Source organism: Pteropus alecto, unplaced genomic scaffold (assembly GCF_000325575.1).
Source record: "Pteropus alecto unplaced genomic scaffold, ASM32557v1 scaffold98, whole genome shotgun sequence".
Classification (NCBI taxonomy): domain Eukaryota; kingdom Metazoa; phylum Chordata; class Mammalia; order Chiroptera; family Pteropodidae; genus Pteropus; species Pteropus alecto.
The window spans coordinates 4,232,484-4,260,476 of NW_006443570.1; the positions used below are offsets into that span (position 1 = coordinate 4,232,484).

At 53.1% G+C, this 27,993-nt stretch overlaps 3 protein-coding genes and 1 long non-coding RNA gene across 5 annotated transcripts in view; 1 reads left to right on the forward strand and 3 right to left on the reverse strand.

Moving 5' to 3' along the window:
- Window positions 1-6,721, reverse strand: part of HOXB4 (homeobox B4) — a 9,380-nt gene extending 2,659 nt beyond the window's left edge. The window contains 2 exon segments of the mRNA XM_025041637.1: window position 1; window positions 4-6,721. The exon segment at window position 1 is cut by the window's left edge and continues 269 nt beyond it. Of these exon segments, the coding sequence (XP_024897405.1) occupies window position 1; window positions 4-187 (185 nt within the window). The 5' untranslated portion in view covers window positions 188-6,721.
- A 4,428-nt stretch (window positions 6,722-11,149) lies between these two features.
- On the forward strand, window positions 11,150-27,976 carry LOC107196602. Of its 2 annotated transcripts, none has more exons than XR_001518060.2 (4): window positions 11,150-12,413; window positions 22,180-22,278; window positions 23,830-24,519; window positions 25,529-27,976. It is a non-coding gene; the product is annotated as an uncharacterized LOC107196602 (long non-coding RNA). The 2 variants fall into 2 exon arrangements; XR_003043926.1 differs by having other exon boundaries at window positions 23,830-24,152.
- HOXB5 (homeobox B5) lies at window positions 13,082-16,407 on the reverse strand. The gene is made up of 2 exons (XM_006924757.2): window positions 14,973-16,407; window positions 13,082-14,306 (listed from the first exon to the last, which is right to left on the reverse strand). The coding sequence occupies exons 1-2, from the start codon at window positions 15,532-15,534 to the stop codon at window positions 14,059-14,061; spliced, it is 810 nt and encodes a 269-aa protein (XP_006924819.1). The 5' UTR covers window positions 15,535-16,407; the 3' UTR covers window positions 13,082-14,058.
- HOXB6 (homeobox B6) lies at window positions 17,567-22,150 on the reverse strand. Its single transcript, XM_015599280.2, has 2 exons — window positions 19,488-22,150; window positions 17,567-18,461 (listed from the first exon to the last, which is right to left on the reverse strand). Exons 1-2 carry the CDS (start codon window positions 19,900-19,902, stop codon window positions 18,202-18,204), a joined length of 675 nt encoding a protein of 224 aa, XP_015454766.1. The 5' UTR covers window positions 19,903-22,150; the 3' UTR covers window positions 17,567-18,201.
- Window positions 27,977-27,993: the final 17 nt, after the last annotated feature.

Consider the following 27,993-nt stretch of genomic DNA (forward strand, 5'->3'; position numbering starts at 1 on the left):
GCACGGTGCACGCCGCGCGCCGCCCGAAGCCCGCCTCCGGCTGGAAGCTGCTCTCTCGCCTCTGGCCGCCGGCGTAGTACCCTGGCGAGTGGTCGCTGGGTAGGTAATCGCTCTGTGAATATTCCTCGCACGGAGGGAACTTGGGGTCGACATAGTTTGAGTTGATCAAAAAAGAACTCATAGCCATTAATTTCTGGGAATTGCCCACAAAATATACTAAAATTTATTCCGACCCCTGACTCGTTTTCCTGTTTCCGAAAGCCCTCCTACTTACTGTCAAGTGAACAAAGTTAGGGCCCCACGTGATCCTGGGAGCCAATGGTCGCCCCGCCTGCGATTCCCGGATAAGGAAATCTGCTCACCCGGACCCTACTCCAGCCAAAGAGGTTTATTTCCCCTTCTTCTCTTTCCCCCTCCCCACCCACCCACCCAATACCAAGATTTACATAGGGCTCCTGCGGGGCGACCGCCTCCTCGCCTTGCTCTCTCCAAGATCCGAGGGAGAGAAGAGAGGGGGGCGGGTGGGGGGGAGAGAGAGAGAGAGAGAGCGAGAGAGCGCGAGCGAGCAGGTTGCCACCGAAGAGCCTGTTGGGGCTCTGGGAAGAGCACAATCCTGGATCCCTTCCGAAGTTGGGGCTCCCGGCGTAGCCCCTTCTGTATTGCCTCACTTCTGTCCAACATTCTGTGCCTTCCGTAGGCCCCTATCCCCTCCTCCCGACAGGAGGGAGCCCGTGCACCCTACGTCTGTGTGGGGAGTGAAGAGAGGACGGAGTGGGGGCTCCGCCTAGAGAGGGGAGCCTACTTCGGGACGAGAGGCGCTGACCGTGGGGCTTTTCTCTGCAGCCGCATGGGGAGGGGTAGGGAGTGAGAGAGGAGGCGCATGGAACAAGCAGGCGGGTGCACGGAGAGACTTGTCAGAGATGAATGGAACGGCGGGCGGATCGATAGGAAATTCATGCACTAATTCGGGGAGACCTCGCCTTCCAAATCGCATTTAGTTGCGCTATTAGTTTGGCTGTGTCAGTCCGTCTGTTCCCCTCTCCTATCCACCCCACATGGCCCAAGCCGGTAGAAATGACTTGGTTTCCCACAATGAACATGAGCGCTAGAGTAAAATACCTGCAACTTTTGAGAGCACATTGAATAGCAATTTGCTAATTCCAGAACCATCGGAGCAATACTAACCACGGGGTGGAGATGTTCTAATTGCCGCCAATGCCACCGCCTCCGCAGCAAACAGAAATCTCACGTCCTTGTGATGCTGAGGATAGGAGCCCTGGAGGTGAACCCCCACCCCCCGCCACACACACACAATAACACCCCTTGGTAATCACGTATTTCCAGGGCATCTTGTTCTGAACCCAAACGGAAAGGCAACTTCAGCATCCGTTTGAAAAGCGCATTTCCTTTGCCTTTGCACACTGAAAACAACAGTTATTTTTTCCGGATTTTCAGGAAAGCGCCCCCCTCCCCAGCCCAGAATAAAGAATAAATGGGTGGGTTTGTAGGAGAGGATAAAGTAAAAACACAACCACAACCATTAACCTATTAAGAGAAATGAAAAGGGACCAAAGCTCCCAGGGGGCAGGCATGGGGAGATTTCAGGTAGATGATTCCTCTATCTCTAACCAGTTGCAGAAGGAAAAGAAAGAGGAAGAAAGAAGGAAGGAGTCTTCGCTGGGTCAGTCACAGGATGGTCCTTAGTTAGAAAAAAAAAAAATTTTCTTCAGGGGGGAAAAAAAATGAGCGGAGTGTTTATGTCAACTACATATTCCCCTAGATACGAATTTGTGACCACAAAATTCCTTACACAAATTCGGATCTACAGGGTATATACAGAAGACAGACAGATCTTCTTGGCCCAGAAAATTTCCGGTTCTCCTACTTTCCGCGTGTTCTTCGTTTGGGGTGTGGTTTGAGTGCTTTGGTTTTATTTCGTTTTATTCTGATTTTGAGCTCTGGGTGCAGGAAAGGCACAGCGAGTCCATCTTTGGGATTAGAAGGTTTTCAATTCTCTTTCTCTTCTATAAGAGAGAACTAGAAGCAGCCGGTCCCGCAAAGAGACACGAACCTCGCGGCCTCAGCGCAACTCTCCGCGGTGGCGCGTGAATTATGAGATGTAAACATTAGCTAAACAAAAGGAGGAAGGGTCATCCTGAGGCTGCAGCAAGTCAGAATCTGGCCCTTCTGGGTGCCCTCGCGCCCCTCCCCTCCCCATAGGACTTTTTTTTTTTTTTTAAAGAAAAACAAAACCCCAATCGGCTCTTCCAGTGCCCCTTGCAGCCTTTAGTTTGCGATCAAACGAATATCTAGATATTTTCCAAGGCGCCTCTCGGCAAAGGGAGGAGGTAGAGGCAGCTGGGTGTGAAGGGGGTGTCATAAAAGTCCTTTCGGAAAAATCCAATGGTAAAAAGGAGAAACAGCTGTAAAGAAAAATGCTGGGAGACCAAGCAGATGGGGCCCCGGATATTTAATGATGGGCAATTCCGTTTACAACCTGAGAAAAAGATCAAAGGCATTTCATTTCCGAATGAAAGGCAATGAGGAACCATAAAAGATGCAGCCAGATGATATTCCAGGCCGGTCCCAACTTCCCATACCTCCTGGGGCCAGATAAGGGGAATAATCCCAGAAGGGTGAAGAGGAACCCCGATTCCCCACCTCTCTAGCCTAGGCAGGCTCTCTTTCTAACCTTGCTCACTCGGTCACCTGCTAGGGTTTCTGGCAGTGGGACCAAAATGGGGATCTGAGAAACGTGGGAGATCTTGGGTTTCTGAATGAATTTTCTGAGGCTTCTAGTAACTGCTAAATTTACTTAAGTGGGAGACAGGGGGTTGGACTGGAGGGAACTGAATACTATACCGTGAAAACTGGGGGGGCCTTCCCAGGTTGAGGGAAAGTGTGCATAGAAGCAGCCTCTTCCCCACCCAGACTCCTGCCCATCTCCCTAGATCTGATAGACTTGTATCCCTAGTGAGCAAGACGAAATAATACAAATTTCATTAACAAATACAGCAACAATACAAAAAACAACCCTCTAACCACCACACTCCAGAAGTCTCTGCCTATCTCCAGTCCTGGGACCCTTACAGGTGAATAGGAGGAGAGCTCCCACCTGGCAGCAACTAGGTCCAGAGACCCTCTTTTATCTTCCAAATCTAGATTGTCAATGTTAGTCTCCAGGCCTGATTTCCAATACCAACACTCTCTCAGCCAGGTTGGATTCATATACATTTGAAAATCACACACACAATTATATTGTAGTTACCTTTGCCAAGAGAGGGTACAATAGGTAATCTCAGACCCCTATCTGAGCACCCAGTCTGAAATTGGGCCAACAGACAACAAGCGTATGTAACAAGCGTCAGGCAAGGACCTTTCCAAGTCTTGTCAAAGGCCACTTAGTCAGGGCTTCAGGACCCATTCCAACTGGTCAAGCCCCTCCCCCATCCCATACCTCCTTCTCAACTCTCCCGCTCTCTAAAACCCATCCAACTCTTGGCTTTTCGAATTTTGGGAGGGCCGCTGAGCTGGCCACCGGGCCTCTGCTGCTCTACACTTCACAAGGGATGCGGCCCAGGTGCCTGGAGCACGCCAAGAGAGAGGGATGGGAGGCAGAGCCACTGGGAGGCTGAGTATGGCTGATCCTAGGGACAGAGAGCGGAGATTTTCTCCTTTGCGCGCTGGGATCCGCCACCTGCCCATGCCACCCATCCATCCAGGCGCCGCACCCCCCACTCCAGCCGAGTGTAGCCGCAATGGGTGGAAGACGTTTATCGGCTACTCCCAAAACGGGTTTCACCAGAGCAGGAGACTGTCTCCCCGCTCCAACCCCAGAAGAAAACTAACATCAATACTCATAATAACAAAAATAAGAGCAAGCGCTCCGCGCCGGTTCCAAGCCACCTCCCCTGCGCTCCCGGGTGGTTCGCAAGGTCTCCGTCCGCCTTCTCCCCGCAGCCACAGGTTGCTAAAGTGACCGCTCACTGCTCAGCGCCCCTCTGCCGTCCTGGGCGTGCCAGCCGGCGCGGAATCCTCTACCTTTTGTCCGCAGGGAGACAGGGACAGAGCGAAGGAAAGAAACCAAAGGGCCCAGGAGGCGAGCCCCCAGCCGGCCCGCGCGACGCACCCGCAGCTGCGCAGAGGAATGGAAGGCCCAGAGGGGGAGCAGGCAGAGTACTCACCGGGAGGCTCCCCGCGCCTCCGGTCGCCGACCCGCCAGGGACCCGCTCGACAACAGCTGAGCTCGCTCTTGTCCACTATTGTGTGTCCGGAAAACCGAACCGCGGCTGCGGCAAGAGGAGCTCCGGGCCCCTTTGGAGGCCGGAACAAGACTTTTTTTTTTTTCTTTTGGTGTGTTTTTGTTTTTGAAGAGCAAGTTTTCGTATTAATCTCATACTTTGGCAGTCTTTGTTAAACAGCTAGGCGCGTCACGAAGCTCTAGAACATTTTAATAATTTTTAGACGCCATGACCTGCGGTTCACCCCTCTCCAGGCCTCCCCCACGAGCAGGCAGTTACTCTAATAGCTCGCGCAGTTCGCTCGGTCATATTGAATTTTGCGCAGGTAATTACTTAAGAGAAAAATGACAGCAGAATTTTGATTCGGCTCATCCTCTCCAGCTCATTTTTTGCCAGAACCTTTCCCTTCAACGCAACCCCCAGACCCAAAAACGTCCTGGGATAGGACTCAGCCTGCCCCACGTTTGATTTGCTATTCCATCATTCCTATATTTTTGTCAGCTCTGGTTCCGGGGCAAAGAGGGAGAGGGTAGTATTTGATGGGGGTTCACTCCGTGGCCTGTGAAGGAGAAGTGGAAATGTGGCTTTGGGGATCTGGGTCCCAGAGAGCAGGCCAGAGAGAGAGCCCCCTTCCCTCCTGCCTCCCCCATAAATGGTTGCATTTGGCAGGGCCTGTATCCCAACCCCATTGCACACTCCATCTGCTTTATTCTCTCACCCAATGTCAGAAATACCGCTCGTTTCTGCCAAAACTTCGGAGGCCCCACGGCCTAAGGAACGACCCCTCCACCTGGGGAGGGGCAGTGTGTGTGATGAGATTTGGTCCATAGGCCAGTAAGTTTGGGAAAGACAGAGAAAAATGCACTGGTCCAAGCTGGAAACTTGGCTTTCAGAGGCTTTAATTCTTTTTTAAAAACAAAATATTGCCCCATTGTTTTTGTTTAAAACCACTTATCTATACAGTAACTCCTTTGCCTACCCCTATCACCACTCCAAGGAAGTTCAGAGACAAATCAAGGAGGCATTAAAAATACTCAGAGATTTCCTTTTGTTTGTCCCTCTAGGATTAGGATCGGGCGGACTGCCAACAACACATTTCCCTCTTTTCCAGCTTCCAAGGTACCTGCACAGGCAGGTCAGGTGACTCCCCTTCCATCCAGTTCAAGTCTAGCGGGAGTGTCTGCAGGGTGGTATCTCCCTGGTACAGGGAGGTCAGGAGAGAGCATCCCAAGAAACCTAGCTTGGCCTGGAATGGCAGAGGATTCTCCTTTCCCATCCTGAGGTCCCTCCCATCCAAGACATTGGGCTGCTTCAGTTTATCTCACAGAATCATAAAATAGCTTTACATTCTGACCTGGAACGAAGAGAAAATAGACTAAGGAAGAACAGGAAGAAATAGATTCTCCAGTTCAGGCTTTGACTTCTACCTTCTCTGGATCCCAGGAATTCCTTCCTGGCCTGACTCCCCAGAAAAACTTGTCTGAAGGGTTAGTAGAAATGAGAACTCACACACAGTTGGTTTAGTCAAAAGCTGGGGTCAAATCGATTTGACATTTGACATTAAACCATTGTCTCTTCTGGCCTTATTTCAAAAGGTGTCTTTATGAAAACTCTCAGGTTATCTCTATTCTGGCAGGACAAACACCCACAGCGCACCTCCTATATTAACTGCTTAGAAGAGAATATGATGACATCTCATAACACAACAAACAGTCATTTAAAGACCCAAAATAGGCATATGCCCTGGTGTTATAATTACAGTCTCTCTCAGCATTTTACTTAGAAGCTATGCTCAATGCATGGATTCAAGGTTCATTTCAGGTCGCCTGTTTCAACTCCATTTTAAAAGCTCTCTGTGAGGCCATTCAGTATTTTTCCTTCTCATTTCCCCTCCCTCCTCTAAATAGGAAGAGAGGGATTCTGGATGAACATACAAGTGGGTTTGGGAGAGTGAGAAAATTAACAAGTTAATAAACTTCTTTCAATATCCGAGTTCTTAAACCCAAGCAATTTGGAAAGAAAGATGGGAGTTTAGAAGTTCTCCAGTTCTGGCCCGTGATCATGGACCGCAGCTGCCTGGACCCCAGCGGCCTGGGGGTTAGGAATCCCTGAAAACCAGGCCTGCTTATGGAGTGAGGGGCTTGGGGAAGCCAGCTGTTTGGCCCCTTTAGGGGAAGTGGGTGGGACTCAGGCCTTCACCTTGGAAGAAGCCTTCCTTAGCCCCACAAAACGTCCTGCAAGGACGTATGGGTTATTGGATATTTTAAATATGTGCAGCTGAGTAGGTTTTAATTAAATTTTATATGGCGACTCAAAGGTTATCTTTGAGAGATAAAATTGTGCAGAGGATTCACTATACCAGGAGCACTCTCTTCTCTGCTGCTTTCCACCCTACCAGAGCCGTTTTTTTGGAGAAGGGTTTCTTCCTACCTCAGTTTCTCCACCCTCAGACATCTGCCTCCTCCTGTTCCCAGCCATACTCCTCCACCCCACCCCACCCCCAGCCCACAAGCCTTCCTTACCTCGAGCATCCCTTGCTCCCTCTCTTCTCTCTTCACACACAACCTCCTCCCCTCTCCCACCCCGCCCCCGCCACTAGACGCCGCCGCCGTCGGTGCACGCACACAGTAAACTTTTGACCCTCCAACTTTGCGACCCCTCCGGCAATAACACTGGCCTCACTGCCCAGGGTCTCATTCTGCTGCTCAGGCTGCAGAAACCCAAGTGCAAAAAAACGCCTTCCCTACCCGCACCCCCACCCAGGAGTCTTAGACCTGGGGAAGAGGAGTTCTGATTATTAAATAACTCCTTGGAAAAAAGATGCCAAGCCCACTTCCCGCATTGACCCCACTTCCCACATTTTCACCAGTCTCTCATGTTAAGATGCCTGGAAGAGCTTTTGATGACCCACCCCTCTCTATTCCTGTCCCCCAGAGGGGGGCCAGCTGCTGGCTAGAAGACCGACCCATGGGGAGCGGTAGAATGGTCTGACCTGGAGAAAGGTGTTTCTGGGGTGAAGAATGAAGAGAGCTTCGAGCAAAGTTTCCTTAGGAGCAGAGGGGGCGACGGTTCCCATAGGGAGGGAGACAGAACTCAGTATCCAGTCCAAGCGAGGCCCAGCCGGCTCAGGGCCACCTTATGCGGCCGCTCGCTGGCGCCTTGGAGGCCCCAGCCTGGCTGTGAACTTGGTCTAAGGCGGACTCTACTGGCAGCTCAGAGACGTTACAGCCTCTGCCTCTCGGCCGGCGCAGTGGCCACAGGGGCGACCTGTGCTCTTTCAGTTTCCCTTGAGCCCAAATATTGCCTCCCAGTCCCTCTACATCTACACAAGGAAGGGTTTCGTTCCTCCTTCCCCAGGGGCCCTTGGGAGTCGGAAAACACAAAAAGGAGAGTTAGACACACCCAGAGAGAAAGAGAATGAAACAAGCCTGCAGAAGCTCCAGGAAATAGGGATTCTACTCCCTCCTGTCCCCAAGCCCCAAGAGAAGACGTTCCCACATGCTGGGACTTTACTTTCAGTTCTTCCCTAAATGCCGCTTTCCAGGTTAATCCTCTCCTTTCTACCTGGCCCGGATCATCTTTTGGCTAGGCAAACTGGACTGGGGCCTGCAAGGTCCCTTTCCTCCCTAGGCGCATTCATCTCTAACCCACAGGGCTCCGAGGTCAGGGATGGCTGCAACCCAAGCCGGCCCGCAATCCGACCGCAGCTGAGATCGCAGCTTTGGGGGCTAAACTCAAATCACCTCGGAGTGCAACCGGACAGACGGGGAGCATTTCCAGGGAGGAGAAACTAGAAGATGCTGAAGAGAGTGCATCTTCCTCTTTAAGAGGAAATTTAGGGCGAGAAGAGACAGGACAGAAGATGCCCAAAACAGAGAAAAGGAGAAAGAAGCGGGGCGGGGGGGAGAGAGATTAAAACTTGGGAAGGTGGTGATGTTCCGGGTCCGACGGGTCCCGAATTGCCCGAAATCCAAACCTCTCCAATCTCCTAAATCCCCCCACTTCTTCTTGGAGGCCAAAACCTGGGTCTTAGTAAATTCGCCAAAGAAAACGCAAAATCCACCTCAACCTGTCTGCATGTCTCTGCGTCGCCGGAGCGGCGGAGGTAGCGGTGGCGGTGCGACCCGCGGTACGTAATGTATGCGGCAGCGGCTGGCAGCCCCAAGTAGGCCGGCGCTGCGGCCTCGTCTGCTGACCTCTGCGTGATCCCGGACTCTATGAATTATTGATGAGATATGAGCGTTGATTTCCCCTTTCAGGATGCAAACTCCATTATATTGTTAAAATGGCGATTTAATCGTTGAGAATAGCTTTGGTGTGGGTTTTTTTCCCCCAACTCATTTGCGCCTCCTTCCTTTTCATTTACCTCTCTTAATTAAATCCTTTAACAGATTTTAATCACTTTTTGGAGGGAGGGGTAGGGGGAAGGGGAAGGCCATCACTAACACCACCACCAAACACTAAAACAAAACAAGCCCCCAAACCACAAAAAAGCTTCTACTTTGGGGAAGTTGAAAGAAAAGCAGGGAGCCGGCTTTGACCTCTCTAGAGGGCCTGTGCTGGGAATAGCCACCAGAAGATCCATCGGAGGGCTGGGGCAATCGGAACTCTGACTTGGAAGGTGTTTAATTTAAACGCCCCCCCTCCCAGAAGATTTGTTTTGGGGTCCGACTATGGAGAATAAATAAATCAGGCTTACGCCTGCTGAGAAGTGCAGGGAAAGGCCACATGATTCTTGTGGGGAATGACTCTCCAAACTGGGCCCCAGGGACGCTTAGGGAGAAATGTCCCTACTCCTTGAGGCCCCCATTTCTCCCCTCCCCCTCCCCAAAGAGCTTGGTTTCCAGGCGGTGTCTAGGTTAATTAATATGGATGTGTAACAGCGCCACAGCAATCGATAAATCCCTGCTGTGGGCAGATCCCAGCCTGAAATCCATTACTCCCAAAATGGAGAGAGTGACCAGTGGGCTCTCCTCCAACAGAGGGGAGAGGTTCTTGCTAGCCCTGTCCTCCTTGGTTGGCCCTGGTGGTCCCCAGGCTGGGAAGCCCAAGAGCCCGAAAAAGACTGAATTTGGGGGATTGTGCTGAGCAGGCTATCTCTTCCCTTGCTCTGAATGCTTGGCCTTCTGCCCCAGCATCCAGACCCCAGGGATAAAAGAACCAGGCCTGGAGAGGAGCTTGCACTTGGATCTGGTCCCCACAGCCTGATCCACCAGCCCCCAGTGAATACGTTCTAACAGCCAGGGAAGGGTTAAGTGTCCCTGCTGCAGTTATGGAGAGGAAGCCGATGAAATACTGGCGCTGGGAACTCCAGGCCCGGCTGGCTTTCCTGTTTACACTTCTTTATACTTCCTCCTACCCTGTGGCTGCAGAGAAACAAAACAAAACAAAAAAATAAGCAAATAAAACAAAAAATCAGATTCTCTACTGACTGGTGGTCAGGCCTGCCTCCAAGGGGAAAGGGAAATTGTAGCCTTAAAGTCCTGCTGGCACCTCCTTGGCCCTGCCCCAGGTCTGGGGTATGCAGCTGGGCGGGCGGGCAGCTGAGCACAAGGATCTGGCCAGATGATACCAGCCTGCAGCTCAGAAGGTTGAGGCCTGGACTCAGATGAAGCGGGAAGCGAGTGAGAGAGGAGGGAGAAAAAGGTCCTGGAGAGAGAGAAAGGAGCAGCTTTCCCGAAGAATGTCTTCGGGTAGGCCGAAGGAGAGGGCGCAGGTCTGGGCGGAGGAGAGAGTTCCTTTGCACCAGAAACCCCTTCTCACCTCTCATCTCCTTCCCCAACAGGTCCTTGTTGGATTTCAAAGGAGACCATTGCCCAGAGTGAAGTGGGGAAGAGGAAAACCCAGCTACTGCATCTTCTCCAAATCCGCTTAGAGCCGGAGACCTTCCAAGGGTTTTGGCCTCCGCTTCGGAAGTGGCCCCTACCCACCCAGGGCTGTTCTTCACTGTTCCGGAAAAATCTATCTAGATAAACCCAGTAGATGTCACTGGGCCATCGGCCCCACACAATATTTATCGGAGCTTGCAGAACTGACATGGGAGAAGGCAAAAAAAATCTTTAGGGACAGGCCTGGTGGTCGGGGTTTCTTCGGGAGAGACGCCTGGGGCACAATAGGATGGAGCTTCCCAGGAGGCCCGGAGGAGGATTCTACCCCTGCTGCGTGCTTCCTCTGCACCTCACTCAACTCATTTGCCTTGTCCAGAGTGGAAGCCTACGGAAGCTATGCCTGAAAAATTTATTAGTATTTTATATGATGCTGGGAATCCTTTGGGAGCTGAACAGAATGCTCTTCCCAAGGGATACAAATGCCTCATCATTCTTGGGGAGATGTGCCTTCAAATCTGGGTGAGGATTCCAAGTTCTCTGTCCTCTTTGCTCTCAAAGCCTATGAAGGGTCTCCTGTAAATCAGGCCTGGGCAGGGACTGAAGAGCTTAGGGACAGAGAACAGCTGCAAGAGAGAGAGGGAGTTAGTGGGGATGTCCTTCAATGGGAAATGGAGGGAATTTTGTGGCCCTTTCCTTGTCCCCAAAATCAGAAGCCCCTCAGAGTGCCACATGTCCAATTTCAGGTACTATCCATGGGACTTGGTCAGCTAAATCAAGAGCTGGCAGGCTGGCAAAGGCATGAGTGACAAGGTGGTTAACTCCATAATTCTTAAAATTGGGGAGTCAATTTGGTGGAAGAGACCTTTGGTTTTTAGAAGAGTGACTTATCCTTAGAAAATAGACCCCTGAAGATCAAATAATGAAATCTCTCTGGTTTGTAGTGCCACAAAACAAAGGCTTTTAAGGGTCTTGCGGAGGGGAAAGAAGAGGAAAGAGGCAATGGTTCCAATGTTCTTTCCAGCTCCTGAGTCTCTTTTTTTTTTTTCCCTCCTGACAGTTGGGGGTCTATTTTCTTGAGCTAGTTTTATTTATGGAGGGATTTCCAGGGATCTACCTTAAACACCTAGCTCCTCTAGGCAAGGGGAGAAGCTCTCCCCTTCCACCCACTTCGGCTAGGAGTTAGGTTTTGGATTTGAGGGAATTGCCTCCCTCTGTCCACTCCCCACTCTGACCTCAGGACCCTATTTAGAGCCAAGCAGAAATGTTGGCTTGGGACCAACAGGCTGAAGTGGGGTGCAAAAGTGCCACGCTCCCCATCCTTGACAACCCTGATGAGGCCACGGAGAATTGGAGGTACTGCCTTTCATGGTGTTCAAAGATCTGAAAGCTAGAGAGTGTCCCAGTGCAAGGCAGCCCACGGCAGCTGCTTAGCCTTCCCGGTGCTTTTTCTCAGCTCATATGTATCCAGATAAAAGTGCCCAGCGGCGTGCCCCCACACACCCCTGACAAATGCCTGTCATAAAGTTTCTTTCCTGGGGGTGGAGAGATGTCTGTCTGAAGATATCCAGCAGTGAAGTGGCCCCCACAAGGGGCCCTTCTTTCAGCAGTACACACTCCTCCTTCTTACCCCCTAAATTTCCAAGGGCACTGAAGGAACCCACACAAGTGCTTTTCCCCACAGAGCCAGACATTACTGCGAATAAAAACCAGGCACCTCAATCACTGAGGCCTTATCAAACTGAGTGCCCCCACTTCAGACAACCCAGCTTGTCAGAACTTGGTGCAAAAAGCAGACTAAATTTCACCCTACAGTCCTGCCAGAGGCACGATTTCCTTCCCCCGATCCCAAGCCCCAAATTGAAAGGGGAAAAAGCGAAAGCTGGAAGCGACTTACTGCGAGAGAGCTGGGCCTCGGCTGCCGCCACTGCCTTCTGGGCTGCGAGAGCCCTCACCTACCTCTGCCCCCTTCCCCACCACAGCGAGCAGTTAAAGTGTCACTTAACATTCTGGAGAATGTGAAATATACCGCGCGGTGTCAACTCCCCAAAACCATAAAACTAACTTTATGGACCTCACGTGACTTTCTCGAGCCAGTGAGGGGTATCTGTCTGACTTCTCGGCGATTTTTACGATCTAACTTCAAGATAAAACCCCTATCCATTTGACATCTAAATGTCATAGCGACTTTTGGGATAGTTTGCTATGGACAAAGGGGGACAAAGTCAAGGGGTGAGGGGGAAAGAGGGCCCAGTAGAGCTTCCACGACCCTCGGCTGCCTCCTCACCAGCTTCCCCTCCCCCCAAGTCCTGTAAGAAGTTGGGCCAAGCTGGAAGGGATTGAACGGGTAAGTGTCCAGACTCGACTCTTGTGCTCAGGGTGGAGGCTGATTTGGATATAGGAGAACTGGGCCCTGGCCTTGGGCCAGTCTGGCTGTAAGGGGAACCAGGGGTCTTCCAGGAGGGACCCCAACTCCTAATCAAGAAAGAAGGTCAGTTAGGCCTCTGGAGAGAGTGCTCTTGATAAATGCAGAGAAGACTGAGGATAAGAGGAAACCTTTGAAATCCAGTGGATTTTTTTTTTTTTTTTTTTGCCTTAGTGGGTAGCAGAGCCGAACTGGGATTTGGAGCAGGGGCTAGAGGAGTTGGGATGGCCTGTACCACTCCCATCTGGCCAGGACCTTCTACTCAAGACTTAGGCCCAAATTACTTTCCCTGAAGAGGTTTCCAGAGGCTTTTCTGGCTGGCTGGTGGAAGGCCAGGGTGGAGTCCATCTCATCCTTTCCTTGGCCCCAGCCTCACATAAGGTTTCTGGGCCTTTCAGTCCCCCAGGAATGAAAGCCTGTCCTCTGGCTCAAACACCGCTGACCAAGCCAGGGACTTAGGTGGCTGAGAGGGGCTGCTGGTGAGCACCCTGCTTTCCCTTCTCTGCACCCCAGATCTATCAAGAATAGTGTAGGGTGTGCCCTGTGATGGGAGAGGTAGGCTCCCAGAGAAAAGACAAGTGGAAGGGCAGTGGAGTAGGGGAAACATTTATTGACTTCAAGGAAAGCTACAAACAAATACCAAAAGCGAATCACTGAGACAGGCCCGGCAAAGACAGATTTCACACGTAGCACAGCATCCACTCACTCACTACAAATGGTCTTGGAAGGGAAATGGGTAGGGGGGAGTGGGATGGGTCTGACCCAGACTACCCCCATATTTACACGCTTTGGGCCCTCTATGCCAGACCCATGGATTCACAGAGAAATACACAAGACATTTTACACTGAGGATTATTTTTGTTACCCTACACGCCCAGACCAGGCCGTGTGGGGCCTACACAGGCGGCAGGAACTCACATCTCATTATTTGCCTTTCCTCTTCTTAACATCACCCCTTTGGTCCACCTTGGCTTCCTCCCACCCCAGAACCAAGTCACTAGGAGACTTGGACCCAGGGGGTGGAGAGGGAGGAGGAAGAAGAGGGTGGAAAGACGCAGTCATGGACTCCATCTCTGAGGCCAGCTCAGCTGGGCCTCAGCCACTTAGGCACCACCCCACCTCAACTGCTGCCCCTTAGAGAAGTTTCAAGCTGAAACTCAAAATACAGCGATCATCCTTTTATAAATAAGTTAGAAGAACAAGATGGGGCGGGGAAAGTTCACATTAAACATGCGAGTTTCTTTTCTTCCTGGGGAAGGAGTGCAACCACAGACACGAACATTCAGAAACACTGGTGGATTTGGGGTGAGCGGAGGGGAGTGAGGAGCATGGAGAGAAAATAATTATTATCATTATTATTAACAATAATAACAAGATTAACCAGTCCAGGAGAGAGGGAGCCACAGGCAGACCTAAGACCAAACGAAAAATCTTAACACAAGGCCAGGGCGAGGCAGGCTCGTGGGAACCGGTCCCCAGCGGACAGCGGCAGCGCGGCAAGGCTCGGAGGGGCCGGGGCTGGGGGCGGCACGAGCTCTTGGGCCGCCCAGGGCTCCTTTAGGAGGGCTCAGGGCTGGAAGGCGCTGCCGGCTGTAGCCAGGCTCATACTTTTCAGTTTGTTGTCTTTCTTCCACTTCATGCGCCGATTCTGGAACCAGATCTTGATCTGGCGCTCCGACAGGCAGAGCGCGTGGGCGATCTCGATGCGCCGCCGCCGCGTCAGGTAGCGGTTGAAGTGGAACTCCTTCTCCAGCTCCAGGGTCTGGTAGCGCGTGTAGGCGGTCCGGGCCCTTTTCCCGTCCGGCCCGGTCATATCTGGAGCAGACAGAGTAGAGCCCACGAGGCAACGTTATTCCGGTCAAGGGAGGGGGCACTGGGTGGGAGGGGGGCGTGGAGCAGGACCCAGGCGTCCCCGGCCCCCAGCTCACCACCGCTCCAATCCTCCCCGCTCCAGACACCCCGCAACTAAGCTCGCTTTCTGAACCTCCTTCTCGCAGCCCCCACTTCTGCCGGCAGAGAAGGCGCCCGGCTTTGTCTCTGGCTCCCTCCCTGTGCCTCACTCTTCGCTGGGCTCAGGCGGCCGCTGGCCCCGGGAGGGAAGGGAGCGGCGGCAGTTTTGCCCCGGAAAGCTCGTTTGACTGCTCGCCCCTCCTTTGCTGGCGGCAGTCTCAAAATTTCCGGGGTAAGCAGGACCCTTCCCCACCTTCCATTCGAAAGCTAATACAGCTGGACGAGTAAAACCACCGTTGAGTCTGGGGAAAAATTATTTAAAATATTCCTCTCTCACCCCCCAACTAAAGACCTTCTTTGGCTCTGTCCCCCAAGCTGTGAGGACCCTCTTAGAGACTTCTCCCCTCTGTAAAAAATAAATCTATATTCGAGGAAAAGCCAAGCTCTCCTCACCCCCCCCCTCCCGCCCCCGACCCAAACGCAGAGAAGGAACGCCGAGAAGACAAAAAAGGGAGCGAGAGCGACAATTACCATGGCTGATGTGAAGCTTCCTCATCCAGGGGAATATCTGCGGAGTCTGCCCCTCGGGCGCGGCTGTGGAGGTGGTCATAGGTTCTGGCTGCGCCCGAGCTAGGCTCGGGCTGCTTAGCTGGCTCGCGGCTTCCTCAGGCTCGGAGGACGCGCTGGCCTCGTCTATTTCGGTGAAATTGGCGCTGGAGCTGGCTGGGGTCGCCTGGTCGGAGGGGGACGAGGCAGAGGGCTTGGCGCCGTGGCTGTCGCCGTTGGTGCAGGGCAGGGACTCGGGCGAGGACAGGGAGCAGCTCGACGCCGCTGGCCTGAAGCGGGGCTCCTGGGCGGGCGCGGGGAAGGCGCGCGAGCTCTCGCCCACCGACCCAAAGTGGCTGGAGGTGGCCGAAGAGCGGTTGACGCTGAGGTCCATCCCATTGTAATTGTAGCCGTAAGAGCCGGTGTGCATGGCAGCGGGATCCCTGTAAGAGCCGCTCAGAGAGCTGCCACTGCCATAATTTAGCAACTGATAGTCCGGGCCATTTGGATAACGCCCCGAGAAGGAGTTTACAAAGTACGAGCTCATTTGGGTGATTTTGGAGGGCTTGATTTGTGGATCGTGGTCGTTATAACCCTGTGCTTCACGATTTATGATGTATTAATGAATTATAGCGATGCACTGTACTTCGTTTTGCTATGTATGCGGCCAAATATGGGGGGGGGTGGAAGGGGGATGGGGGGGCGTTAGAGAATCACGTGCTTTTGTTGACCAGTCGTAAATTCTCGCTGATGACCTCAAGAGGTAATTCATGCTCTATGGTTACAAATAATGACGATCCGAGAATCGTTAGGGCCGATTCAATGCGAGCCTCCGAGAGGGGGAAAAAAGAAGGGGGAGAAACAGGGAGAAGGTTGGAGGCGGCCTCTGAGCAGAGCGCGCCACCTCCCGGTGATCGGCGGAAGCGCACGCCTCAGACCGCCATGGCGGCGACGACTGCCTCCCTGCTGGCTCCCCGCAACCGCAGGGCGAAGAAGCAGCCTGGCGTAGGCTCACTCGCAGAGTTGAGTCTTTCAGAGGAGGGAACCGGTTGAGGCTTTAATCACTGTCTTGGGAGTGGGGTTACTTCTTTCTATTTGTGTTCTTCTCCCTGTTTTTATTATTATTTTAACTCTGGATCAGATGATCAAATATTGAGTTGCTTTTCCCTTACTCTCCGAGTTGGCTTCGGAAATGGGGGAGAGGGTTGGAAGATGTGTGTGAAAAACAATTATTGCCTCGGGCCCTCCTCCCCTTTCCGCGAGCTCAGCCTGGCCTGCTTCCTAATGGGGCTGTAGCGGCCCACTCACAGAGCCGAGGCCGAGCTGGCAGAGCTGGGCCAAGGGTTGGAAAGAGAAACTTTCCCTTCTGCTCAGTCCCTTAACTTTTAATTTGGAACCCTCTTCCTGACCTCCTCCTCATCCTTAGCCCAGCCTGGTGAATGGCAGAGCAAGACTGGGACCCCTGAGGATGAACACCGCTGAGGTTAAGCGGCCTACTTGTGGGAGAAACGGTGGCGGCGACCGTGAAGGCATCTGGGGCTAGGGTGGAAACGTGGCTTTCAGAGTTTGGGATCAAGGCAGGAGCCTTTCACCTCCTCGCCAGATGCCCGCTGTTGCATCCGGAGGCCCCGCTCCAGGCCCCTCGCTGGCGTCTGGGTAGTTTCAGAATGTGCCCGGCGGCCCACGCTTTCCCCGGAAAGAGCTTCTGAGGACCAGCGGCGCCTTGCAGAACGCGCTGGGCGGGCAGAGACGGCCGCAGCTGGGCCCCTTCTGCTGGGCGGCTATTTTCTTTAAAAATAAAAAAGGGAGAGAGGAGGAGGAAGAAAGGAAAACAGTGTCCGCAGCTTGCCGTCTATGTGAGAATGGGGACGGGAAGAGAATGGGTCGTTTTTGGGTCGAGGAGAGGAAACCGAACTGCCCCATCACCGGGCCTCCTATCCTCAGGTCTCCAAGGAGCAAGGGGAAAGTCCTGTCTTTGGGCGGGCGCCTGTCCATGGCTTCGAATTCCCGTACTTGTCACTGAGCTCCTACTTGAGGCAGGAAGAGGAGCTAGAGCTTTTCAGGCGAAGAGAGACCCGGCAGCCCTGATTTGGCCTCCGGAGCCACAGGCTGAGATCCGATGGCCAAGACCGGTGGAGACCAGACCATGTGGACAGGCCAAAAACCACTGCCCCAGCAAGCGGGAGGACAGAAAACCGCCGCTCAGGCGCAAGACCCGCCTCGTTAAATCTCTGCAAGGGCTCCTGGCTAGGGGGCCTCAGTGGTGTCCCTCGTGCCACGGACAAACGAGGAACAGCTAGAGAATAGGAGGGAAATGGCCCTTCTCTGTCCCCCACGTCTGCGCCTGGAGAGGACATTACGAGCTTCATTCAGCACCCGCAAGCTCAGAGCTAGAGCCTGGGCAGGATGACTCCAGCCTTTATCTCAACTGTAACTTCCGAGTCCTGTCGGGCCGCTGGGGCCAACCAGGCTCCTGCCTTTGCTGCAGAGTTTCCGGCACCAGGGACCAAGGAGTGGTGGTGGGAGGGCGGTGGGCAGTGGGAGGGTGGTGGCAGGGGAGGAGCAGAAGTGATTGAGCATGAGTTTTTATGTCTTTATTATTATTATCATTATTAATAATATTAATATTATTACCGAAGTATTTCACGTCCAGAGCTAAGACAAGACTACAAACACAACACATAGAAAATTAATAAAATAGAACTTTGTTTTTTCTGAGGCTCTTCTTCTTACTTCTAGGTAGTATGTGCTCCTTCCAGTGGCTTTGGGGAGGGGGGAGGAGAGCGGTCTGGGGTCAGGAAGTCTTCGAGGTCCCCGCTGAGGGAACTGCGAAGCTACCATTGAACCGTGCACAGGGAACAGGGACGAAAAGAGACGCGACACGAACAAGAGTATTTTGCTCTGCTTCCAAAAAACATCAAGTGAGTCCGGTCCTCAGTTCTCACAGGGGAAGTCTGATCGGGCTGAGGCGGGTTCCGCGGGGATGGAGGGGGCGCGCGGGGTGCTGGCTGGGCTCAGGCGGCCCGGCCTCCCACAACCCAGCGAGAGCTCTGCGGGTGGGGGCGTCCAGGAGAGCGCTGGGCCCCGCCTGTCGTGTGCTGGAGAGCAGGTTCCTGGGCTCCCCCCGCCCGCAGAGCCTTCACAGGGCTCTCTGCAGCCCTCGGCTCCCCACGGGCCTCTCATTCGCGTCCCTCTTTCTCCCTTTCCGGCCCCTTCACTCGGCTGGTTTTTCTTCCTCCTCCTCCGCACTGAGCTGAGACGCGCTGAGCAGTTTGCTCTCCTTTTTCCACTTCATGCGCCGGTTCTGGAACCAGATCTTTATCTGCCGCTCGGTCAGGCACAGGGCGTGCGCGATCTCGATGCGCCGCCGCCGGGTCAGGTAGCGATTGTAGTGAAACTCCTTCTCCAGTTCCAGGGTCTGGTAGCGCGTGTAGGTCTGGCGGCCGCGGCGGCCGCTGGGCCCAAAGGAGGAACCTGTTACACGGAGAAGGGATGCTGAGGCCTAGGGTCACCAGGGCCAGAGCCCCCCCTCCCCCACTCGACTCTCAAACATGGACTCCAGCCTGTCCCGGGATGCCCTCCACTCCCCCGTTCCCTACTCCCCACTTCCTCACCCTCCAGCGCCCCCTCCAGATTCCCTCCGGGTCTCCTAGGCCTGCGCCTCCAGTCTAGACTCTCGGTGGGGGATGGGAGGAGCAGCTTAAAATTCCACCTGAGACTAGGGGGAGGAGCTGGGGAAGTACTGACCAGGTGTGTCTCTTCCCCCGGGCTGCATCCTTTTCTCCCCATCCTTCTAGCTACCCCCCCCCGCCCCCCGTGTGATAGATTCCCATCCTTAATCCGTAATGACGTGGATCGATCCATAGTCGGCATTAACTGCTCCTCACTTTCGTGTCCCGCTAATGGACATCAATTTGGGACTTCAGGCCGACAAATAATCCAACCTGAAACCCAGGCGCCTGCTTCTCCCTCTCTCCCCCTCCACCCGCTCCCCTTCTCTTTCCTCCCCTTATTCTCACACCCTCCTCTGACTATCGCCTCTTTCCTGGTGCCTCATCTTTCCCCAGCCCCCCACCCGCAGGGAAACAGTCCCGGACTCCACTATCCCTTGCCAGCATCACTTGCCCCCCTTCCCATGACGCGCTCCATTTTCAATGTAATAGTCTTTGGGTGGGGGACCCTACCAGGTCTGGGGGCGCCAAGGGAAAGCCAAGCGCGTGACTTCTGCTCCTTGCTCCTGCCCTGACCCACAATCCCGGCTCTGGCCTGACGCCCCCGAGAATCCACTTGCTTCCCTGCCTCGGAGTGCGGCTGAGACTTTGCAAACTTTGTAACTCCTGAGGGTGAGCGGACAGAGCGGGAGATCCAATACAGGCTCCCCATCTTCTCTTCGCTTCTGAGATGCCCATCCCACACTCGGTGGGAGAATGGGGGTCTCGCCAATTCTGTCTCCCGGGGTGGGGGCCCGTGGGGTTGCGGCAACCGCGGAGTCTTACTCACTGTTGCACGAATTCATCCGCTGCATCCACGGGTAAACCGGCGTGGAGCACTTCTGTTCCTCGGGCTCGCCGAACACGCTCTTGTCCTGCGCACAGTCGGACTTCCGCGGCTCCGGGTGGAAGGGGGGCGGCTCGTCGGCGCCCGAGAGCGCGCAGGCCGACTCCTTCTCGCGGTAGAAGGCCGGCGCCGGGCCATAGTCGCAGGGCGCCGCTCGGCCGTAGCCGCCGCCCGCCGGCGGGTAATAGGAGGAAGCGGCAAAGCCCTTGTCCTGGCCCGGCCCGGGCCCATAGGGCGCGGGGTAGTGCCTCAACGGGTCCGCATAGCCCGACGAGTAGAGCGGTAGCTGGCCCAGGAAGGACTCCTGCCCGCTGGCCAGAGTGACGGGGAAGGTGGAGTTCACGAAATAGGAACTCATTGGGAGGGAGGCGCGCACGGCCGCTGCTGCTCCGCCGGGTTTATGATTTGTTGTGTTTTATAGTCCGAGCGCCGCGCCTATTAGTAGTATATCTGAGATTGGGTTTTAGCTGAGGGGGGATGGCGAGGTGCCAGTGAGGGCCAGAAGGAAATACAACCATCTGATCCAACACTGACCAATGGCAGAGGCAGGAATTGTCAAATAGCACCCAGGAGGAGCGCAGACCGCACGAGGGACCCGCGCACAAACCTATCAACCTTTTTTTTTCTCCTTCTTCTCTTTCTCCTTTCTCTCTCTCTCCCCCCAACAACACGACACGTCCTGTTCCACCTACGTAGGATCTGCGAAAGAGGCGTCTGTGCCTTTGAGGGAGGAGGGAGCTTTGGATTGAGACCACCCCATCCCCTAGTGATTAAATAAATATATCCCTCCCCTCCCCACGCAGGATAGGAAAAAGTTAATTGTGTTTCAGAAAAGTTAACCCCTGCGTTGCTTGAGCCCCATTCCCTCAAAGGAAGGGTAACAGTCCCTGAATCTCGAATCTCAATCGGGCTAGGAGAGAACTAAAGAAGAAGGTTTGTTTCTAGGATTTTGTGTTGGTCCAAGGGGAGAAGAGTTCTCCACTAATTAGCATCATTTCCAGGAAAAGACAGGTGAAGAAGAAATTATCTTTTCTCCAGGTTTTGAAAACCGTTCTGTTCTTTTTGTTTCTCAGATCTACTCTATCTCTTCCAAGCCCGGGGTTGTTATTATTCCTACTTCTCTGCAACTCTTATGGTCTGAGCAGCAGGCCAAAGCCTGCTGCCCAGAAGACCCTGGATGGCTGGGGAATGGGAGGAGGGTCTGAGCTCAAGCTTCTCCCTCTGGCTCTTCAGCTAGGCTAGGAGCTTTTTTGAAGGCTATGGCTGCTGCTGCCTAAGACATTTCGTATGGTTCTTGTATGCACTGCTTACTCCTGGCACAGGAAGGGGCACTGGTGAAAGGGACTAGTCCTCTCCTCACTTGGAGATATGGAGAGGAGTCATGAGGGGCATCCCCCAGCCTAGGTTTATCTGGTTCCTAACCTTCTTGCAACCCTCACTCCACCCCCACCTCCTACCCAGCAAAGACTTACTAATATCCTGGGCTACACTTTCTTAGGAATCAAGGTTGTCTCAGAAAGTGGGTATAGGGAAGAAATCGGTCCTCCTTCAATTTAGTGTCCTCAAACTCTCCTGATATTTGAGGTGATCAGAGACCATCAGGAAGAGAAGGGCCCTTGCTCCTTTCCCAAGTCTCTTCAGAAGCTGGCAGTTCTTTTTTAAATTAACTGTTTCCCAAGACTTGATTCTGGTTTAGTTTTATAAGGAGGGAGGGGTGTTCGAGTCCTCCTGAGGACTTAGCAAGCAGCTTACAACTATCAGCCAGCATCCCCTCTGCAGATGCTCACTACCCTTCTCAGCATCTCTACGATCTCTCGCACATCTCATGTGTGGATCACCAGCTTTACTGCTGTACAAAGCTTGGGTGTGAGAGAGAGTGTACATCTCCGGCTCTCATCTAAGGAAAATAAGCATTGAAGCCAGGCTAGAAGACTGAGCTGCATTTTTGATGTTTCTATATGCATGTGGATGCCAGGCAGTAAAGGGTGACCACCTTTGGACCTGGGGCCAGGAGTGGGTCAGGATGTGGAACAAAATCTGATGATGAAAGGGCCAGGCTGAGCCTCCTCTGAAACTGCTCTTTGGACTCCTTTTTGTGGGCCAGCTCTGCCCACTGAAGATGATATAAGACACTAGGGAAAATGGTAGAGGGCTGAGGTTGGTGACTAAGAGTGGGAACTCAGTTGGTTACAAAGCAGCCTGCAAGGGCTTCCTGAACTCAGGACAACTTCTAAGCTGGACCTTCATAGCCAAGTGACAATCCCTTCTTAGCCTGACTCTATGGCTGTTTAATCAAGATTTAAGAAAAATAAGCTCGAGCCTCCTCATGATGGAGAATAATAAATGCTCCAATCTAGCTGCGATTGGGCCCACTCCTACAGAGGAATGGGGGACATTTGGGCAGAAGAAGCAAGGTGGGATAGTGCCCATATGCGCCTCCCTCCCACTGCCACGGAAGCTGGGCCTTGGACCTCAGTCTTCTCTGCCTCCTTCCCAGCCACAATGTCCCCATCCTAGGACTGGAAGGTGTGGGCTTGCCTGTGAAGTCTGGATGAAGTAAGATTCCCCTGTGATAGAAGCAGGAAAAAAACTTATCCTTAGAGTCACAGCCCCCAAATTAACCTCACTTCTGCAGGTTGCCTGTCGCGAGATGGAGCCACAAAGGCAAGGCCTGGGCGCCTGGAGTCCAGCATGAAAGGAAATAGCGCCTCATCGCTCTTATCTAAGCCCAGAGGTATTTATGAGCGTTTATTCCTCTGATCCGTTTGTTTGGGAGAAAGAGCAGGCAGGCAGGCATAGCTGGGCCAGAGACCGCCTGGTTTCTGGAGCCAGATCTCTACGAATCTGTCTGTGGTTCGGTCCACTGCCGCCTGTGTCTGACTGTCTCCAAGGGGGAATATGTAAATACACAGCGAGTACAGCTGTCTGCTGGTCTGGGGTATCTCTCCCTGCCTCTATGAGGAAGCATGTGTATGGAGAGGTGGATATAAATGTGTACCAAGTCTTGAGTACATAACAGAAGGATTGTACAGAATCCCCACAGGCAGGATTTATAATTGTAGTTTTCTATGCTGCGAATCTGCCGTCCTGTGGATGAATATACATTCCAGCTCCCACAGAAATGTCTCAGTTGTATTCAGCTCAGGGGTAAAATTCTCCTTTACCAGCAACCTCAGGGAGGAGTATTCGCCTGTGTGTGTCGAGGGGTCGGGGAATTGAGACATTGCCCATGCTTCCCCTTTCCTCTCAACTACAAAGCTCTCCTACACCCAGCCCTTTGGGTTGTGGGCACCTTGGCCCACCCCCGCTCCCAGGTCTGGCTGGGGTGGGGTGAATTAAAACATCTCAACCCAATTCTGTGATTCTCTAGGTTTAGAGAACATAAATGTTCCTAGAGGGAGAAGTGTGGCCACTCCCAACCTTTGGGAGCTGCTTAGATGGGACTTGGCCTTAAAATGGGCCAGTCCGGAGTGGTACAAAGACCTCATTTCCATTATGCAAATGAACGTGTGGTCTCTGATCTGGGGGTGGGGGGATGAGGAGGGCGGTGGCGCTCAGCTCGCTCTCTCAGTTTCCTCCCCACAGGCCCACCAGCACCCTAAGAGCCCTGAAGTGTTTCAACTCTCCGTACCAGCCTCCTTCCCTTCCCCACCTGTCCTTTGGATTGCCCACAGGAAAAAAAAAAAATCCCCGAGGCGCCCAAGACATTTAAGGCGTGCTCCCTCGGGGCCTCCCGCACTGGGCTGGGCTTTCTAGCCGCGGAAAAGTCACTCTTGCTGCAGAAAAACTGAAAGGGCTGCCCCTGTGGCCCAGACTCACCAGGCGCCGAGGGCGGCAGCCGGCGTGTTTGCCCCCAGCACCGCCAGGCCCCTCGACCTCGGCAGCGCCTCCGGCTTCGAGCCAGACCCTAGTAACACCTCGGCCTGCCTGGCACTGCAGGCAACTTCCTGGAGCCCCCGCCCAGGAACTGGGGCCACAGCACCTTGAAAGAAGTAGCCAGAGCTTCCTCCTGCCGATTGAAAGCCCGAGCTAATCAGTAACCCGTGAGACAGGAGCCAATATTCAAACCCGCAGCAGAGGCGAGGACCCCCGCCCTCACCACCCCTTCTGGGAAAATGGTCAGGTTAGGCGAGTGTGAGGGGTCCGCAACGCGGAAATTACAATGGTTTGGTTCCTTAGTAATTGATCTCCACTCCCACTCCCATTTTTTCCCCCCGAAGTATATTTGTGTCTATTTCCCTTGAAATGATGACGAATAAGGGAGGGGGCCCTTGCTCATTTGCAGACACCAACAGTTTCCAGAAAACTCGGCTCAATTACTTCATCACGGACTCACCGGCCAAGGAACTGACCAAGACTCACAAGCCAACCCCGAGAACACAGACCCGGTTGTCTTTTGACAACCGAGTGGAACTGCCCGGCCGTCGCCTCCTCTGCTGGTACCTCCCTTGACGGAAAAGAAAACCAAATAAACCTTGAACAGCCTTGGCTTCGGATCTCTGGAGCAGCCGGGATGAACCCCTCTCGCGCTTGCAGTGGAGGCTGGTGGGCTCGCGACCGTGATCCCCCAACCCTTGGATTCACGGCCTCCTGCCCGCGGGATGCAGTGTTAGTCCTCTTTAAATATGCCCTAGAAAAAGCTGCTTTCCCCAGCCAGCCGCCAGATTTGGAGCCAGGATGGGGCGGGCGAAGGGGAGGAGACATTTGTCCTCTAATCCATACGCAAGCGGACGTGAACCAAGATCTAGCGGAAAGCGACAATCTGGGCCCCAAGTCCCCCAAATTCCGCCGAACCTGAGCGGCGGTGCTCCCGGCGTTGGGCACGGTTCAGGCAGCGTTGGCGTGGCTTGCCAAAGTCGCATGTCTCCGAATGGACGGTAGATGGCAGCAAACCGCATAATTTGGGTCAGAGCAAACTGTCTAAAGGATGATTTATACTCACCGAGACTACAGGAGAAAAAGACCTTTAGTCTGGGTAGGTTTGGGGAATTTTCCCTTTGAGAATAGGTTCAGAGTGCCGAGAACTTCTCTGGCTGCGCAGCAAGAGGTCCCTCCAGGTACCCAGTCCACGCCTGCTGGGAAGGCATCCACCAGGGCCCCCTCCCACGCCACAAGTGGCTGCATATGTCTGTCCCCAGCTCAGGATTGAGAGGGCTAATATCCCCCTCCAAAACCCCAGACCCCATATTCCCTGGGCAGCCAGAGGCCCGAGGCTGAACGCTCTGGCTCTGGTATTTTACAAGAGAAAAGCAAATCACCTATTCCTGTAAACCTGCCCTCAGCGCCCAAAGTCTCTCTTATCTCTTGGCTTAAGGCTCCCGCAGAAGACCTCTCTATTTTTAAGTCCTCAACTAGCTGCTTGCACCTTCTTCCACCCCACCAGCTACTTTAGGAATCTCTGTCTCCCGCCCTAAGGTTCTCCCCTCCTCCCCAAGAGGCCTGGCTGGGTAATGAAATCAGGCGCCGGAGGAGGGACCGGACTAGCTGTCTGAGCTCAGCACCAGGCAGCTTTCCAGTCCAGACACCATCAGGTCCCCAACTGGGTTTTCTTTTTTATTTTGTTCTTTTTTGTTTTTGTTTACAAGCCTAAAACAACAACACGCTAAACAGCTTCTTCACAATCACCAGGTTTGGATCCAGGAAAGTTTGAAATGTTTTCACTTCAGACACACACACACATGGCCATTTTCTCCACCGAAATCCACACACCCCGTACCAATAAAACACAAATAACAGAATCAATATTGCACCGAAACCAACACGCTGTAACCTACCGCGTTAAAAACCACAAAATTGTCTCCCTGCAGAGCGAGGCTCCCTCCTGCTGGAGAGGCGAGAGAGATGGGGGCATTCTCAGGCAGGCTTCCTGGGGGGGGGGGTCTCTCGATTTGGGTGCCTCCACTTACAGCCCTTTAATTTCAGAAATGTCTCCGAGGGAGATAATGAGCATTTCTCTGTAAATTGTTCTTTCTGGTTCTCTCTAGCCGCTTCCTTGCCCTCGCCGGCCTCTGCGGAGATTCCAGGCCCTCCAGAGACCAGGACGTCCCTCAGCGCCACCGCCCCTCGTGCCAATGCTGCCGGGAAACTGCCGATTCCCGAACCGGGCAAGAGAACAGAGCGGGGGCAATTAGGGGAGGCCAAAACGAGGGAGGGATAGTGGGCGGGGGAGGGGGCGCAAACCCACAGAGGCCGTAGCAACGGGCTTTTGCCAGAGCCCGGAAGCCCAGACACCCCCATCCTCTTTCGAAAACCCCTCGCTTCAGCCTCTCCTCGCTTAAAAAGGCGACTAAGAGCTCGCCTCCGTGGCCCCTTTCGGTTCCTCCTCCCATCTCCCCTGCCTTGGGTCCCCCTCCAGGAAGCAGCCACCCCTCTTTCGATCACCAAATTTCCTGGAAAGTCGCTCCCTGCAGCACCCAGAGGTGGGGTTCAGCCCGGTCTTGGACGGCGGAGGATGGAGACAAACCCAAGCCCCATCCTCTACAAAATCGAGGCGAAAGAATAAGAATATTGTAGAATCTCCCTTACCTTTGCAGACCGTGGTGTTTCTATCCTCGGATTGAAAGGGGTGGGGAGGAAGAAAAAAAAAAAAAGAGCGTTCGGTTTCTTCATCTTCCAGATAATATTGTCCCAACCTGAGAGCCGTCGCTTCCCCTTCTCTGACTTGGGAGGGTGTTTCTCTTTTCTGATATTTGCATAGAAAATGGACTAAGTTCTGGCTTTGAAAAATGGTATCAGGCTGCGGTCCTGGGCAGATAGTCCATTTACCCTCCATGATGACTAAAATCCTAGATCAGCACGCAAATTAACTTAGGAATTAAAATTATTTTTGGTTCTCTTTTGTGTAATTCCCACCCCCTCCTTCCCTCTCTCTTCTTTCCTCTTCCCCTCTCTCTTCCTCTCTCTCTTTTGCTTTATCGAGCTGATACTGAAGTATAAAAATATCAAGAGGCTGGAGCCCTGAAGGACGACAGTGCTCCGACCTAGGTGTGGTGTCCAAAAGAATGCTGCATTATAACCACCAGGGAAATGATAAAAAGTTCATGTTCACGATCGCCCGGCCACATGACCGGCGCCGGCCAATCGCTGGATTCAACCACTCATAAACTTCTATCACAAAGTTGTAAATTTTCATAAAACAACAAGGAATTTATTGCATTTCTTCATGGCTGCTCCACCAGCAACCCTTTTCTCAGTCGCCATCTTCTTTTCTTCTCCTTCTCCTTTTTTGGGGAAACCCCAATCTGAGAAAGGGTGAGAATTGGGGTGCAGGCGATCAGACCGAGGAGCCACAAAGATCCATCTGGGAAGGGTGTTCTTATTAGAACCTCCCTATTCTCACAGGAGCTCTGGCCCCATCTTCTAGTAAAAATTCACCCTAAATTCTCCATACGGGTACCATTCTAAGGCAGTTGGGGTTAAGTCGGGAGCAGCAGCTGTTGTCTGGAGTTGCCACTTGCATCAAGGCAAAATGAAAGCTCCAGTGCCCCCTCTCCTCCTCTTAAAGCCCCCCTCATTTCCAGCCCTATTTATGAGGGGATCTCCACCTGTGAGGCTTGCAGCATTGCAGCTGTGGGGGTCCTAAGTCCCCTGGGGCCTAGTTTTCACACGGGGAAGGAAAGGTGGCCCTGATGGAGGCCAAGGTGGACAGTGTAGCAACCAGATTCTTGCCTCTGCACCCGAGAGATTGGAGGAGGCTGAATCCTGCCTCTTCCACCCAAATGCCGGCGTGCCCAGGTTCCCACTGACAACTCCACGTGCTCTCCAGGGTTTTTTTTTGGTCATTTGTGGAGACACTGCAGGTTCAGGGGCCCTTAACTTACAAATTCAAGTTAAACAGATTCTAAAACATGCTTGCCTTCCAACCCTCTTCCCCTATTCTGTCCGTAAGCTGTTCTTTAAATTTAAATAACCCAAGATTTATAATGGAATAAATACCAAAAATCAGCTCCGCAAGTCTAGCTGCTTAGAAGCCAACCTCCGAGCTTTTAATCACTCAACCAGAGGTTATTTTGGGAGCAAAAGCCATAGCACGAACAACAAAATTCACCCCGTGTTTCACAGGTCCTCCGAAATACTCCCATATTTTGAATTAAGCTATTAGCACCTAAATTCAGGAAACGAAATAACCTCCCCCAAAATGTTTTTCTTCTTTCTTTCTTTCTCTGTGCTCCGGAGAAGATTCCAGGTTGCTGGCGGCGCGGAGAGCCGGCGGAAAGGCGCGGAGGAAGCAGGCAGAGCGGGGGCTGGTGGTGCGGGAGGCTCAGAATGCCGGGATGCGGCCACACTAGCCGGTAAACTCGCCGCTCAGGCTTTCGCCCTTGGGGCTCAGTTTTCCCGCCCTCCCCATTTAAAAAGTTTTATTTGGATCACTGTGTTAATTTAGAATAGATACATTAAAATAAATTAAAGTAAAATAAACGGAAATAAAATAACCGAATAGCTCTTTCAA

Excerpts from the sequence above, each read along its gene's own strand:
- HOXB5 (XM_006924757.2), bottom strand. The coding sequence starts at position 15,534 with ATGAGCTCGTACTTTGTAAACTCCTTCTCGGGGCGTTATCCAAATGGC. Across the intron at positions 14,307-14,972 it reads GAAGCTTCACATCAGCCATG|ATATGACCGGGCCGGACGGG; the intron begins GTAATTGTCGCT and ends TGTCTGCTCCAG.
- HOXB6 (XM_015599280.2), bottom strand. The coding sequence starts at position 19,902 with ATGAGTTCCTATTTCGTGAACTCCACCTTCCCCGTCACTCTGGCCAGC. Across the intron at positions 18,462-19,487 it reads GCGGATGAATTCGTGCAACA|GTTCCTCCTTTGGGCCCAGC; the intron begins GTGAGTAAGACT and ends TCCGTGTAACAG.